The sequence below is a fragment of the Scyliorhinus canicula genome, chromosome 13 (genome assembly GCF_902713615.1).
Source record: "Scyliorhinus canicula chromosome 13, sScyCan1.1, whole genome shotgun sequence".
Classification (NCBI taxonomy): domain Eukaryota; kingdom Metazoa; phylum Chordata; class Chondrichthyes; order Carcharhiniformes; family Scyliorhinidae; genus Scyliorhinus; species Scyliorhinus canicula.
This window is the reverse complement of record NC_052158.1, coordinates 39,025,333-39,040,747: the sequence shown is the minus strand read 5'-3', so window position 1 is coordinate 39,040,747 and position 15,415 is coordinate 39,025,333. Positions and strand designations below refer to the sequence as shown.

At 50.8% G+C, this 15,415-nt stretch overlaps 1 protein-coding gene across 1 annotated transcript in view; it reads left to right on the top strand.

Annotated features, from left to right (window-relative positions):
* Nucleotides 1–15,415, top strand: part of LOC119975564 — an 87,598-nt gene that overhangs the window by 4,274 nt on the left and 67,909 nt on the right. Inside the window, exons 3-6 of the mRNA XM_038815352.1 lie at nucleotides 193–426; nucleotides 1,770–1,792; nucleotides 1,899–2,020; nucleotides 6,120–6,667. Coding sequence (XP_038671280.1) covers nucleotides 193–426; nucleotides 1,770–1,792; nucleotides 1,899–2,020; nucleotides 6,120–6,667 — 927 coding nt within the window. The remainder of the gene's footprint in view (nucleotides 1–192; nucleotides 427–1,769; nucleotides 1,793–1,898; nucleotides 2,021–6,119; nucleotides 6,668–15,415) is intronic.

Sequence of the window (15,415 nt, the reverse complement as noted above, 5' to 3'; positions counted from 1 at the left end):
CCACAAAACCCCAACAGAAATTTCATTCTAAATTACATTGCCAATCATTTGTGTATTTTGTTCTCAATCTCATTGTTTGCTTTTGTCAAATATTGGTGTTAATCGGAGTTCAGCGTGTTTTCGGCCTGGTTGTGCAGGCTTCGGGTGGTTTCAGGCCTACTGGAGGAATGATTCTGCTTTTTTTTTTTGAAGGAAACCTCCGGGACGCTTTTGCACCACATCTCCTCGGAGTTTGAGGAATTGCACCGATTCCTCATTGGCAGAGAGCAACGTCTGCGCGAAGAGCTGGAGCAAGAGACGGAGCAGCGCCGCGGTTCAATGGAGCAAAACCTGACTGCCGCCGAGAGGGTCCGCTCAACTGCAGAACAAGGTCTCTCCCAACTCCGAGCAGCAATCGCTGAGAAGAACGACTCAGCTTTTCTCAAGGTGATGAGGAAATTCCTGTGTCCGGGTTTGGGAAGGTGCAGGGCAGGGGGCTAAGGGGTTCCCAATATTCCTCAAGCACGAGAAACCACCCTGCAATGTCATGAACTTTCTCTGAAATTTGTCCCTTCTTGTCCATTTCGCTCCACATGGCTGGTGTACCAGTGTTAATTTTAAGTTGACATTTTGTCTCTGGGCAATGATTTGGATGAGGGAACCAAAAAATAGTATTTCCAAGTTTGCTGGTGACAAGAGACTTGGTGGGAAGGTGAGTGGTGAGCAGGACATTAAGAGTCTTGAGGTGATTTAGACAAGTTGAGTGAGTGGGCAAATACATGGCAGATGCAAATACATGGCATAACCTGCGTAAATGTGGTTATCCACTTCGGTAGAAAAAACAGATTGACGGAGTATTATTTAAATGGTTATAGATTGAGAAACATTGATGTACAAAGGGACCTTGGTGCCTTAGTACACCAGGCACTGAAAACAAGCATGCAGGTACAGCAAGCAGTTAGGAAAGCAAATGGGGTGGTCGGGTGGCACTGTGGTTAGCACTGCTGCCTCACACTGCCAGAGATCTGGGTTCAATTCCGACTTTGTGTGGAGTTTCCTCCGGGTGCTCCGGTTTCCACCCACAGTCCAAAGAAGTACAGGTTAGGTGGATTGGCCATGCTAAATTCCCTTAGTATCCAAAGATGCGCAGGTTATGGGGATAGGGTGGAGGAGTGGGCCGAGGTAGAGTGCTCTTTCAGAGGGTCAGTACAGCCTCGATGGAGCGAATGCCCTCCTTCTGCACTGTAGGGTTCTTTAGGGCAACGGTGTCACAGCAGTTAGCACTGCTGCCTCACGGCGCGAGGGCTCGTGTTCAATCCCGGCCCCAGGTCACTGTCCATGTGGAGTTTGCACATTCACGCCGTGTCTGCCTAGGTCTCACCCCCACAAAAGTCAAGCACATGGCAGAACCATTGAGCGCAAAAAGAAATCACTTTAAACACAAACAACAAATTGATGATTCAAGAATTCAGGAACAAAGACCTCGGCCACAGGTCCTACTTTTAAGGGAATTCTTATCTCTGGTTTAAGCCTTCGTTTACTTCCATTGGCCTCTAATTCTCAGCTAAGACCTCCTGGTTTGTTCACATGAATGCCTGTTACCTAGAGGATGATTTATTAATCAAACATTGGACATTACTTAAGATTGACTGGTGCCTATCACAACTAGCTCAGCGTCTGTGTGCGCAGTCTCAGGAAAATTACTGGGAACAGAGAATCCTAACAGCCGGAGAACACCGGCCTAAAAATGCTTCACTGACTGTTGTTTTTTCTTATGTAATTGTACACAGGCGCTGAAAGGGTTAAAACAGAGGTGAGTGTATAATCTAAACCTTGACTTACACATTGACATTTATTTAATTTTACCAGCCTTATTTGATACTTGGAATGAACCCATTGCTTAATTCCTTTCTCCTCAGGTTCCAGGAAAAGGGAGAAAATGAGGTAAAGAGTGTAGTGAGCAGAGGCCCAGAGTTGGGAATATTCAAGGGACCCTTACAATATACAGTCTGGAAAGAAATGCTGCAAATCCTCTCTCCTGGTAAGTGGCATGTCGGCTCAACACAATCCTCTATCCCGATAGATATCAATTGATCTACCACAAACATCACTGGCTCCCTCCTGTAAACATCAACAGATTTACCATAATCCCATCTCCTGGTAAACACTGACAGAATATGGAACACTATGACACTTATGGAGGGAAATCTTTATCTGGCCTGGCATACATGTGACTCCAGAATCCACAGCCATGCGATTGACTCCTAACTGCCTTCTGATACAGCCCAGCAAGCCACTCAATTGTTTCAAACCATTCACGATGGGTGTGCCCACAGGGACTGCAGCGGTTCAAGGAGGCAGCTCACCACCACCTTCTCAAGCATAGGGATGGGAAACGAATGGTGGCTTAGCCAGCGAAGCCCACATTGCTGGAATGAATTTGTTACCCTTTAGTTTGACTTGCCTGATGGACTTTCATAGGATAGAATCACGGAATCCCTGCAGTGCAGGAGGCCATTCAGCCCATTGAATCTGCACCAACCCTCAAACAGCACCATACTGAGGCCTCCTCACCCACCTATCCCCAAAACTCCACCTAACTGTTGGACACAAAAGGGCAATTTAGCATGGCCAATCCACCTAACCTGCACATCTTTGGCCTGTGGGAGGAAACTAAAGCAGCTGGAGGAAACCCACGGGGAGAAAGTGCATACTCCACACAGACACCTAAGGCCGGAATCGAACCCGAGTTCCCAGTGCTATGAGGTAGTGGTGCTAACAATCATGCTACCCATGGCCTGTAACCTGTATCACCCCTCTGAATGGCATTTGCTGATCTCAGCTCTCATTGGTCCGAAACTAGGGGCCAGGTAGACAAAGAGCCATGGTCCCCGGTCCTGGCGTGAACACCAGTTTGGGGTGGAGCTGTGAGGCCTCCTGTAGTCGAACAATAGCTTGCCAACACCTGCTGTGCTGTTTGAGAAATGTTAGGCAGCCCCTGTGGAAAAGTAGCTGGAGGTACCAAGAGTACACGGCACCAGAACAGAGGAAGGAATCAATACACTCCCCCGGAATTAAAAGTATGCCCAATGACAAGGTAACAGGAAGCATTCTATCACCAAAACAAAATGTGTCACTATTAAGAGGTGAGGAAACATGTTGGGAGTTGCCTTTTTCACACGTCCCGATTGATTGTGACAGGGTTTTATGTAATTTATAAGGATGTAGCAATTTGCTCATTGTCCGTACTTAACCATTTATGTGGTGATTCCAAATAAACTACCCGGGCCAGTTTTCTTGACTTTAAAAGACAAAAGGGTTAGTTTATATTAACACGAGAAATAAACATTTTCACACAGCGAGTTGTTGGGGTCTGGAACACGCTGCCTGGAGGTGTGATGGAGGCAGGTTCAGTCGGGGCATTCAAGAGGACTTTAGATGATTATTTGAATAGAATCAATCTACAGGGTACAGGGGAAAAGGCAGCGGAATGGCACTAAATCATGATGCTCGTTTGGAGAGTGGGTGCAGACACGATGGGCAGAATGGCCTCCTTCTGCGTTGTACCGATTCTGTGATTCTGTTAAAAACTTAGCCAGGTAAAGGCATAAAATTATTTGAAAATGTAAACCCACGTCCCAACCTACGCAGCACGTACAGCCACATCACACAGGGGTGACACGGTTAACACTGCTGCCTCACAGCACCAGGGACCCTGGTTCAATTCCAGCCTCGGGCGACTGTCTGTGTGGAGTTTATATGTTTCCCCCGTGTCTGTGTGCGTTTCCTCCGGTTTCCTCCCATTGTCCAAAGATGTGCAGGTTCGGTGGATTGGCCATGCTCAAAGTGCCCTCAGTACCCAGAGGTTCGCAGGTTAGGTAGGGTTACGGGGTTGGGGCGGGGAGTGGGCCGAGGTAGGGTTCTCTTTCAAAGGTTAGGTGCAAACTCGATGGACCGAATGGCCTCCTCAGCACTGTCGGGATTCTGTGAGTCTATGGCAAGCATGCAGGATTATAGGTTATACTGTAGGTTAGATTTCTTAGCCAAATTAAGATTCAATCCAAACAGGAAAAAAAATGTGAGTTCACTGTTTATGAATCCTTTGCTGGTGTCTGCATGGTCATAGTCATGGAGTTTTCCAGCATAGAAAGATCACAGGCTGGAATATCCGTCCTGTGCAGCGCCCCCCCCACCCCCGGGATTCTCCGTCTCGCTAGCTGGACAATGGGGTTTCCCATTGTGGGCAGCCCCAGCCGTCGGGAAATCCCCGGGCTGTCGGCGCAACGGAGTATCCCAACAGCGGAGAATCCCGACAGTGGAGAATCCCGACAGTGGAGAATCCAGCCCCATGTCTGCGGGCCATCAAGCACCTGTCTATTCTAATCCCATTTTCCAGCACTTTGTCTGCTTTGTAAGCTATGATGTTCCCAGTGCTTGAAGTACTCTTGAAATTGCATGGATTCTAAGCCCATGTGAACTGCAATTTCTGGAGATAGACTCTATTTTAGCATAATCATCTTTCCTTAAATTGATGATTTTTGCACACGAGGCTCGTTTTGATGAAACTTCTCTCTCTCACTGTGCTGGATATCAAACTGGAAAAGGGTACAGGGTCTTAAATTTGGAACAGAAGATAAAGGAACTCATTCCTGCCCCATTAGTCGCCTTCTCCCTGACTACTCTCCAGCAGCCCGCATATTGTAATAAAACATTTGTTTAAAATGGTTATTCCGGTCACATGACCTCTCTCCCCAAAATTATTTTCGCTCCCCGAGAGGCACTGGCTTTGCTCATCTTACCTCGAGTTATGAAGCCTGAGATCACATATGATTTGCTGACAACAATCTCAAAGTGTCGGGCGTTTCAAAGATCGATGCACATGCATCGCTCCCGCCTCCAAGCCCACTCACCCCCCACCCTGCTCCTCCTCCCTGCACCCGGCCCCTCTAGCCCTGCACACTCTTTGGAACTGGGTTTCTGTATTTTCATATTCCAGTGATATTGCATTCAAGAATGTAGGATGGACTACACAAAAACCAGGCCATTCAGCCCAAACAGTCCATGCTGGTGTTTATGATCCACTTGAGACTCCTCATGTCCTTTCTCATCTAACTCTACCAGTGTGACTCCCTCTTCTCCTCTCCCTCATGTCCTTATCCAGCCTCCCCTTAAATGCATCTATAGGCCTCCATTAGGGGTGGCGTGGTGGTATTATCACTGGAATAGTAATGCTCTGGGGATGCGGGTTCGAAACCACCAGTGGCAGATTTAAAATCTGTAATTAGAAGTCGAACAATGACCATGAAACCCTTGCCGATTGTTGTAAAAATCCTCATCTGGCTGATTAATGTCCCTTAGGGAAGGAAATCCACCATCCTTGTCTGGCCTACATACGCACAACATTTATAGTTGACTCCTAACTTCCCTCAGAAATAGCCCAGCAAGCCACTCAGGCGAAGGCCAATTAGGGATGGACAATAAATGTTGACCCAGCCAGCAACATTCACACCCCCATGAAAGAATTTTTAAAAATACTATTCATTCCAATGACGACAGCAGTATGAGTTCCACATTCTCAACACTCTCTGGGTAAAAGAGTTTCTCCTGAATTTCCTATTGGGTTTCTCAGTGTCTAGCTTATATTGCAAAAAGGAACAAACAAAGAAATATACAGCACAGGAACAGGCCCTTCGGCCCTCCAAGCCTGCGTCAACCATGGCACCCGTCTGACCTAAAACCATCTACACTTCCTGGGTCCACATCCCTCTATTCCCATCCTATTCATGTATTTGTCAAGATGCCCCTTAAACGTCACTATCGTCCCTGCTTCCACCACCTCCCCCTGCAGAGAGTTCCAGGTAGCCACTACCCGCTGTGTAAAAAGCTTCCCCCGCACACATTCTCTAAACTTTGCCCCCCTCACCTTAAACCTATGTCCCCGAGTAATTGACTCTTCCACCCTGGGAAAAAGCTTCTGACTATCCACTCTGCCCCTCATCATTTTGAAGACTTCTATCAGGTCGCCCCCTCAACCTCTGTCGTTCCAGTGAGATCAAACCGCGTTTATCCAACCTCTCCTCATAACGTAGTTCTTCCAGATATTGCAAGCTGATAATCATCTCCCTGTTTGTTATTAAAAGTGCCAGCCTCACTCGCTCTGGATCCCAGGACAGCGCAGCCCAGGCTCATACTGTCCGAGGACCTGACCACGGTGCACTCCGGGAATCTGAGGAGGAACCTACCGAACGGGCGAGAGAGGTTCGAACCCTGCACCTGCGTCCTGAGCAGCCAGGGCTTCACTTCGGGGAAACACTACTGGGAGGTGGAGGTCGCCAACAAGACCGACTGGGATCTGGGCCTGGCCCTGGAGACAGCTGGCAGGAAGGGGCAGATCACACTGATGCCCTCGGTTGGCTACTGGACCATCTGCAGGAGGCACGGGCACACCTACGGGGCCCTGGCCGTCCCCGCCGTCATCCTCAACCTGACCGGCAAGCCCAGGAAAATCGGAATCTACCTGGACTATGAGGGAGGGCAGGTATCCTTTTACAATGCCGACAGCATGTCTCACCTCTACACTTTCACTGACACCTTCAAGGGCAAACTCTTCCCTTTCTTTAACCCCTGGATAAACAAAAGCATGGGGAACAGTGAACCACTTAAGCTGCTCCATTTGAAACTAACGAGTTAATGGGACCACATCTCTCTGGAGAAACGACAACAGTTCATGACCCACACTGTTATTAATGCACAGTTCGCCCAACGAGTCCGCGAGGTCAAGATTTTACAAAGCGAAAGGTGAATCGCTGGAATTTCCTGGTCGACGTATATTATTTCCCTCACCCTAGCTTATTTTTCCATTGTTTTTGTTTAAGAATTTTCTGGGTATCTGCATTAATTCCCCATTAACTCGCCATGGAACCTTAAGTATGGGTGTCTAATCTAACAATGCGAACATTGTTAATCCCTTGACAACCTCACTCCCTACTGAGTCCTAATCCTGCGTGTACGATCGAATATCCTTCATCAGCACATTCAGAACAGAACACATCTGAAAATGGCATGTTTTTCAATGATGTAATATTCAGGTGTAATGTGTTAACCAGTAAGCAGTAGGGCGTGTGAGAGGAACAACCTAAATGTGTGGACTATAGTTAGCCGAGGCTTAGGCTATTGTAATGTAAGTAGGCCTCGGGCCTGCTCTATATACAGTCAGTCAGAAAAACAAATGTATCTGAATACTGAAATGCAATCAGCTCTAAGGGTTTCAGATAAAGGATACTTGGTCTGTAGTACCTCCTTCTTGGGAGATTTCCAACATTTGAAACTCAAGCTTTTAACGTGTATGCGAGTCTCTTTATTTTTTCTTCTCATTCTCATTCTCAATGCTTCCTTCCCTCTGTTTCTCTTTGAGTCAATGGGCGGGATTCTCCTTCCTGTCGCACCAGTTTTCTGGTGCGGAGCACCCCCGCCGGCCGCGGGATTCTCCGTCCCGCCAGCCGGCCAATGGGGTTTCCCATTGTGGGCAACCCCACGCCTTCGGGAAATCCCCAGGCGTGGGTGCGCTGCCAGCGCAACGCAGAATTCCATCGGCGGAGAATCCAGCCCATAGAATTTTACAGCACAGAAAGAGGCCATTCGGCCCATCATGTCCGTGCCGGCCATCAAACAACTCTCTATTCTAATCCCATTTATCCCCAGCACCTGTTCCATAGCATTGTATGCTGTGGCGGTTCAAACGCTTGTCTAAATTTCGGTCCCTGATTCAACTCTAATTCGCCCATTTTTCCTTCACTGCCCACCCCCTGTTACTTCCTCAATCCCCAACTCTCGCTGTCTAAGGCGGCAAATGGTCAGTTCCTGCCGTTCACTGTGGTCCCTATTGCTCTTGTTGTTCTTACAGCACCATTGTCAGCAAGTTAAAGCACAGATTATATTAAAGCAAAAACAAAATGCTGCGGATGCTGGATATTTGGAAAAAAGACAGAAAGTGCTGGAAAAATCCTCAGCAGCTCCGGCAGCATCTGTGGAGAGAGAAACAGAGTTAATGAGTTCGATATGACTTCTTTGGGACGCCCCTCGATCCTGTGTGCTGTAAGGGGGTCCAGGCCCAGCTCTCTCTACATAATCAAAGGCCCTCATTCCTGATATCGTCTTTGTAAAGCTCCTCTGAAACCATTCCAACGCCTGGACAATTTGCCTAAATGTGCTGCCCAGGATGTTACACATGACTCCATTTTGAAGCCCGATGCATATTAGGAGCTGGAGTAGGCCAATTAGGAGCTGGAGTAGGCCACTCGGCCCCTTGCCTGCCACCCCAATCAATAAGATCATGGTTGATCTGATTGAAACCTCAACCCCACATTGCGACGGACATACCCCTCCCGATAACCTTTCACCCCCTTGTTGGTCAAGAATCTATGCATCTCTATTTTAAAATATTCAAATACTCTGCTTCCACCTCCTCAGGAAGAGTTCCATGGACTTGCGATCCTCTGAGAGAAAAGGATTCTCTTAATCTCCGGCAAAACATTGGAACCCAGGAACTATCATTTGAAGGGTAAACAATACCTGAGCTGGTTTACCGAGGTGGGGTTCATTTCTTTTTAAAACTTGCATTTAGGTAGCGCCTTTAATGCAGGAGTACCGCACAGAATTTAACACTGAGCCACATCAGGAGATATTAAATAACAACAGAAAAATGCTGGAAAACTCCATCCAAAACACACAATAGTCAATTCACCCCATATTGGTAAACATGTACAAGGTTGGAATGAATGATGATCTCACCTTTGCAGCATCTTAATTTCAACCTTAGCAGACGCACAGACTGGATACGTTAACCGAGGATCTTTATTAATATTACTGCAACAAATATGTACCTTAACCCAGGCTTTTAATAACATTACTGCAATGGATAGAAAATACAATTATATATAACAATTTCTTATAATCATCACACTGAAGATGTATGTTTATATATTAAAGGAACGATTAAAATGCCAATCGCAGTTGTCGTTCGTGTCCAGTTTCTTTTTTGCCTTTCCTTGGCTTTTTCCTGTGTCCTGTTTCCATGGATACAGTCCCTGCCCCTCACACCGTCCCGACCTATCCCCGATCGCCTCCTCCCACAGACAAACTGACAGTTGCTTTCTCTTCAGGATAGGATGTTGCGAAGGAACAGTTTTCTTCCTTTGTTCTTTAATGGCAGATGGTGTCCCTGCTTGGGCCCGCATTTTCTTCCAATCCCTAAATCCCCCGAGAACAGAGTAGCTTGTTGGGCAGTTAAGAGGCGACGACACATTGCTGTGGGTCTGGAGTCATATTTAGACCAGAATAGTTAAGGATGGAGTCACATGTAGAGCAGATGAGTTGAGGATGGAGCCATGTGTAGATCAGACTAGTTAAGGATGGAGTTACGTGTAGGGCAGACTAGTCAAGGATGGAGTCACATGTAGGGCACAATAGTTAAGTCTGGAGTCACATGTAGGGCAGATTGGTTAACGATGAAGCCATGTATAGATCAGACTAGCTAAGGATGGAGTCATGTGTAGGGCAGACTAGCCACAGATGGAGTCACATGCAGGGCAGGCTAGCTAAAGATGGAGTTATTTGTAGATCAGAATAGTTAAGGATGGAGTCACATGCAGGGCAGGCTAGCTAAGGATGGAGTCATTTGTAGATCAGAATAGTTAAGGATGGAGTCACATGCAGAGCAGGCTAGCTAAGGATGGAGTCATTTGTAGATCAGACTAGTTAAGGATGGAGTCACGTGTAGGGCAGACTAGCCACAGATGGAGTCATGTATAGGGCAGACTAGCCACGAATGGAGTCATGTATAGGGCAGACTAGCCACGGATGGAGTCACATGTAGATCAGACCAGTTAAGGATGGAGTCACATGTAGAGCAGACATGTTAAGGATGAATCACGTGTAGGACAGACTAGTTAAGGATGGAGTCACGTGTAGGGCAGGTTAGCTAAGGATGGAGTCACTTGTCGATCAGACTAGTTAAGGATGGAGTCACATGGAGGGTTGACCAGTTAAGAATAGAGTCATGTGTAGGGCAGAGTAGTTAATGATGGAGTCACGTGTAGATCAGACTACTTAAGGATGGAGTCAAGTTTACGGGCAACTAGGTAAGGATGGAACCACGTGTAGATCATATTAGTTAAGGATGGAGTCACGAGTTGGTCCGACTAGTTAAGGATGGAGTTAAATGAAGGCAGACTAGTTAAGAATGGAGTCATGTGTAGGGCAGACTAGTTATGGATGTAGTCACATGGAGGGTGCAATAGTTAAGGATGGAGTCAGGTGTAGGGAAGGCGTGTTAAGGATGGAGTCACATGGAGGGCGGACTAGTTAAGGATGGAGTCACATTGAGGGCGGACAAGTTAAGGATGAAGTCACGTGTAATGCAGGCTAGTTAAAGATGGGGTCACTTGTAGGGCAGACTAGTTAGGAATGAAGTCACTGTTTGTCCAACGAGTTAAGGATTAAGTCACATGTATTGCAGGCTAGTTAAGAATGGAGTCACGTGTAGGGCAGGCTAGTTAAGAATGGTATGTGTAGGCCAGACTAGTTAAGAATGGAGTCACGTGTAGGGCAGGCTAGTTAAGAATGGTATGTGTAGGCCAGACTAGTTAAGGATGGAGTCACGTGTAGGGCAGACTGGTTAAGAATGAGATCACCTGTAAGGCACACCAGTTCAGGATGGGGTCACATGTAAGTCAGACTATTTGGAGGATCGAGGCACATGTAGGTAGGGCTAGTTAAGGATAGGGTCATGTGTAGGGCAGCTTGTTAGGAATGGAATCATGACTAGGTTAAATGCATTAAGGATGGATTCACGTGGAGGCCAGTTTTAAGGATGAATTCACGTGTAGGCTTGGCTAGTTAAGGATGGCAAATATCCTTCCCTTAAAGGCTCAGTGATGGGCACCATTATTGAGACTAATTTTATATGCCACATTTTATTAATGGAAGTAAATTTATCCAGCTGTTGCGGTGGGATTTGAACCCGTGACACCAGAGCATTACCTTGGGCCTCTGGATTACTAACTCAGTGACATTACTGTTCTGTCGCCTGAGACTTCAACCATGTTGGGCCACTCGGAAATTTCGGACAGTTCAAGCCTCTGACAAATGGAAAACGCCTGTTTCCCCCCACCCCCGTCCTATCAGCAGCGTGAGATGGCAGTGCTAATAGCTAAGACACTTTAAAAAAAATAAATTTAGAGTACCCAATAATATTTTTCCAATTAATAGAATTCACCTAACCTGCACATCTTTGAGCTGTGGGGGTGAGACGCACGCAGGCACAGGGAGAATATTTGCACAGTGACCCGGGGCTGTGGTCGAACCTGGGTCCTCAGCACCTGGAGGCAGCAGTGCTAACCACTGCGCCACCGTGCAGCCCATAGTTACTATTTTTAATGCTGGTTTTTATTGAACTCAAACTCCACCTTGTGTCTTGGCAGCATTCGAAACTTGATCGCGAAAGCCATGGGTCTCTGGATTTCTAGTCCTCCGGTTCCAATTCAAGTTCAAGTTTAAATCCAGCATTGCCCATTCCCCAATTATACTTAAATCTGTGTTGTGAAAGCAAAACACTGCAGAGGCTGGAAACCTGAAATAAAACAGAAAATGCTGCAGCACCTGTGTCAAGTGGAACGGAGTGAATATTTCAGACCAATGATCTTCCATCAGAGCTCTGTACTTTCTGCGAACTCTATATGACTCTGTATTACTAGTGTATCAGTTTAATTTTGCCACATCTTGTTTCCTGATCAGAGATCGATTTTCCTGTGCTGTGCTGTGTTTTTCTGCTCTGCCTGCATCGCAGTTAGACGTGCTGTTTAACTGTGGCGGGTGCAATTCCCTCAAACCCATTGCGCCCCTCTCCCACCACACTCACGGACCACCCTTCCCTCATTCCCGTAGGACAAGGTGATCCATGGAGCTAGCCAGCGGGGGCAGGGCAGTCGAGCACGACTACCGGTGCTGAAGGGACGGACACTGAGGAGGGGAGGGCGAAGTGAAGGGTCTCTGAGCTCACGGTTCAGTCAGCGGTACAGTGAAGTGTCCGTGTTGGTACTGTACCCCTCCCCCTCCCCCTCCCCAACCTCGCCCCACGCCACAACCCCACCCCAACCCCACCCAAACCAGCACCCCCACCCCAACCTACCCACACGCCAAACTCCATCCCAATCGCCCCCCAAACCAAATCCCCCCACCCCAACCAAAACCCCCACACCCAACCAAACCCCCCCCCACCCCAACCTACCCCCACGCCAAACTCCACCCCAATCGCCCCCCAAACCAAACCCCCCCACCCCAACCAAAACCCCCCCCACCCCAACCAAACCCCCCCCCACACCCCAACCAAAACCCGCCCACCCCAACCAAAACCCCCCATACACCCCAACCAAACCCCCCCACACCTCAACCAAACGACCCCAGACCCCAACCAAACCCCCCCACACCTCAACCAAACCCCCCCACACCTCAACCAAACGCCCCCAGACCCCAACCAAACCCCCCCACACCCCAACCAAAACCCCCACACCCCAACCAAACCCCCCCACACCCCTACCAAAACCCCCCCACACCTCAACCAAAACCCCCCCCACACCCCAACCAAAACCTCCCCCACCCCAACCTCCCCCCATGCCAAACCCCAACCTCCCCATGCCGAACCCCAACCAAACCCCCCCCACACCCTAACCAAAACCTCCCTCACCCCAACCAAAACCCCCCCATCCCAACCTCCCCCCATGCCAAACCCCAACCTCCCCATGCCGAACCCCAACCAAACCCCCCCCCCACACCCTAACCAAAACCTCCCTCACCCCAACCAAAACCCCCCCATCCCAACCTCCCCCCATGCCAAACCCCAACCTCCCCATGCCAAACCCCACCCCAACCAAACTCCCCCCACACCCTAACCAAAACCCACCCCAACCAAACCCCCCATCCCAACCTCCCTCATGCCAAACCCCAACCTCCCCATGCCAAACCCCACCCCAACCAAAATCCCCCCCACACCCCAACTTCCCCCATACCAAACCCCACCCCAACCGCCCCCACCCCAATCAAAACCCCACCCCAACCAAAACCCCTCCACACCCCAACCGCCTCCCCACCCAACCAAACCCCCCCACACCCCAACCGCCCCCACCCCACCGCCCCATGCCACAAACCCCACCCAAACCAACCCCCCATCCCCCAATGCCACCCAAACCAACCCCCCCCCACACCCCAATGCCACCCAAACACCCCCCACACCCCAATGCCACCCAAACCCCTCCCACATCTCAACGCCACCCAAACCAACCACCCCCCCCCCACACGCCACCCAAACCAAACACCCCCACACCCCAACGCCACCCAAACCAACCCCCCATGCCCCAACGCCATCCAAACCAAACCCCCCACCCACACCCCAACGCCACCCAAACCAACCCCCACACCACAATGCCACCCAAACCAACACCCCAACGCCACCCAAACCAACCCCCACCCCCCCACATCCCAATGCCACCCAAACCAACACCCCAACACCACCCAAACCAACCCCCCATGCCCCAACGCCATCCAAACCAAACCCCCCCACACCCCAACGCCACCCAAACCAACCCCCCATGCCCCAATGCCACCCAAACCAACCCCCCATGCCCCAACACCACCCAAACCAACCCCCCCACACCCCAACGCCACCCAAACCAACCCCCCCACACCCCAACGCCACCCAAACCAACCCCCCATGCCCCAACACCACCCAAACCAACCCCCCCATGCCCAACGCCACCCAAACCAACCCCCCCACACCCCAACGCCACCCAAACCAACCCCCCCACACACCCCGCCACCCAAACCAACCCCCCCCCACACCCCAACGCCACCCAAACCAAACCCCCCCACACCCCAACGCCACCCAAACCAAACCCCCATGCCCCAACACCACCCAAACCAGCCCCCCATGCCCTAACACCACCCAAATCAACCCCCCACACCTCAACGCCACCCAAACCAACCCCACATGCCCCAACGCCATCCAAACCAACCCCCCATGCCCCAATGCCACCCAAACCAACCCCCCCCCACACCCCAATGCCACCCAAACCCCCCCACACCCCAATGCCACCCAAACCCCTCCCACACCCCAACGCCACCCAAACCAACCACCCCCCCACCCCAACGCCACCCAAACCAACCACCCCCCCACCCCAACGCCACCCAAACCAACCACCCCCACACCCCAACGCCACCCAAACCAACCACCCCCACCCCAATGCCACCCAAACCAAACCCCCACCCCAACCCCCCCACACCCCAACGCCACTCAAACCAAGACCCCCCACACCCCAACGCCACCCAAACCCCCCCCACACCCCAACCCCCCCACACCCCAACGCCACTCAAACCAAACCCCCCCCACACCCCAACGCCACCCAAACCAACACCCCCCCCACACCCCAACGCCACCCAAACCCCCCCACACCCCAATGCCACCCAAACCAACCACCCCCCCCACACGCCACCCAAACCAACCACCCCCACACCCCAACGCCACCCAAACCAACCACCCCCACACCCCAATGCAACCCAAACCCCTCCCACACCCCAACGCCACCCAAACCAACCACCCCCCCACCCCAACGCCACCCAAACCAACCACCCCCACACCCCAACGCCACCCAAACCAACCACCCCCACGCCCCAACGCCACCCAAACCAACCACCCCCACCCCAATGCCACCCAAACCAAACCCCCCCCACACCCCAACCCCCCCACACCCCAATGCCACTCAAACCAACCACACCCACCCCAATGCCACCCAAACCAAACCCCCCCCACACCCCAATGCCACCCAAACCCCTCCCACACCCCAACGCCACCCAAACCAACCACCCCCCCACCCCAACGCCACCCAAACCAACCACCCCCACACCCCAACGCCACCCAAACCAACCACCCCACACCCCAATGCCACCCAAACCAAACCCCCCCCACACCCCAACCCCCCCACACCCCAATGCCACTCAAACCAACCACACCCACCCCAATGCCACCCAAACCAAACCCCCCCCACACCCCAACCCCCCCACACCCCAACGCCACTCAAACCAAGACCCCCCACACCCCAACGCCAACCAAACCCCCCCACACCCAAACCCCTCCCACACCCCAACGCCACCCAAACCAACCGCACACCCCAACGCCACCCAAACCAACCGCACACCCCAACGCCACCCAAACCAACCCACACCCCAACGCCACCCAAACCAACACCCCCCCCCCCCCCCCACACCCCAATGCCACCCAAACCAAAAGAGTGAACCATCTGGGTTCAGATCTGGAGGATGATGCAACCAAGGGCAGGGAAGCTATGAAATGGAAGCAAGTGACGAGGAAAAAGAAATTGGGAGATCG